At 35.7% G+C, this 1,307-nt stretch overlaps 1 protein-coding gene across 1 annotated transcript; it reads right to left on the reverse strand.

Moving 5' to 3' along the window:
- Positions 1-331: 331 nt before the first annotated feature.
- On the reverse strand, positions 332-1,297 carry LOC107854695 (F-box/kelch-repeat protein At3g23880-like). The gene has a single exon (XM_016699713.2). The coding sequence runs from the start codon at positions 1,295-1,297 to the stop codon at positions 332-334; it is 966 nt and encodes a 321-aa protein (XP_016555199.2).
- Between the last annotated feature and the right edge of the window lie 10 nt (positions 1,298-1,307).

Raw genomic sequence — 1,307 nt, forward strand, 5'->3', positions numbered from 1 at the left:
CCATTGGTTATTTCAACATTATTGACAAAGTGAAAGGCATTTCGACCTTTGGTTGACAATATAAGTAAAACAAAAAGAAGATAGTCCTAAAAAACAATGTTGAGTGCAAATTAGTTTGAAGATGAAGGAACCAAGCACCTAACCAAAATAATTGTTCTTGAGTAGAAGATGTATCATGAAGTAAAAAGGAAAAATGACTAAGAAAATTTACTAACTGATGGTTCAAAGAACCCATGATATGCACTGTCTTGTCGTTTTATAAATGAGAAAAAAAAAACAAAATTAAATAGCTCTTGATAAAAATGTATAGAAAATGCTTAATATTTATTGATCACACGATTGTCTTCATCTGTATTGCGTCCTTTGATGTTGTTGCATTCGACGTATCATTTGCAACAAAGGGCCAAATGAGACTTTGAACGAAGAGCATTGCCTCAACAAGTGGACCAAAGTTGCTAACCTTCGGAAATCTGATCGAGTCGTCATCATTTGGATTGTAAATCATGAAAACTGAATCATTCTTAAACAAAATTTCACCTTCACTTGACATGCAAAAGGGTGAACCAAATACACTATACCCCATATTATCATAAGGATACTTGATGATAAACATCTTGGTCCACGATTCTTTAACCCCATACTTTTTCATAACCCACACATCTGCGTGACTCCCAAGATGATGACACAACATAGAAAGATCATTTCCCAACACACCTAGGCATGGCTTAAAACTAAGTTCTCCTTCTGCATAGCAAGGTTTCTCCATTTCTCCCCATCTCCCATCAGCCAAGTCAACAAAAATGATGTCCCAATCACTATAACAACCAAAATGCTTAGCAGTATTTGCCCAATAAAGTTTCCCATTCACAAACATACCCGTCTGATTGGATAGCCTCCCAATCCGAAAATCGTCCAAACGTTTCCAGGAATTATTTTTCAGACTATATATTTTGCCCACATTATAATGTGAGTCGTCATCATACACTTTTTGGGTAAGACACACTACCTTATAATAATCATCATTAAGTTCATCATATCCAAAACCATACATGTAAAGGAAACCAATTCTAGGAGAAGGCAATTTCTTGAACTTCCTAATTGACGGGTTCCAAAGAAACAAATCGCTATAACTAATGACAACACAAATCAACCCATTGGCGGATCCCACGGCCTTAATAGATGATTCGTTGGATTTATTCGGAGGAAAATCCAAGTCAATTGCCCTAGTAACAAGATCATAAAGTAAAGAACTAACGGAACAATCCTTTATATATTTACGTGGATCAAACCCCAACATAAACCTATGG

Source organism: Capsicum annuum, unplaced genomic scaffold (assembly GCF_002878395.1).
Source record: "Capsicum annuum cultivar UCD-10X-F1 unplaced genomic scaffold, UCD10Xv1.1 ctg81233, whole genome shotgun sequence".
In the NCBI taxonomy this organism is placed as follows: domain Eukaryota; kingdom Viridiplantae; phylum Streptophyta; class Magnoliopsida; order Solanales; family Solanaceae; genus Capsicum; species Capsicum annuum.

Coding starts and splice junctions, on each gene's coding strand:
- LOC107854695 (XM_016699713.2), bottom strand. CDS start 1,297: ATGTTGGGGTTTGATCCACGTAAATATATAAAGGATTGTTCCGTTAGT.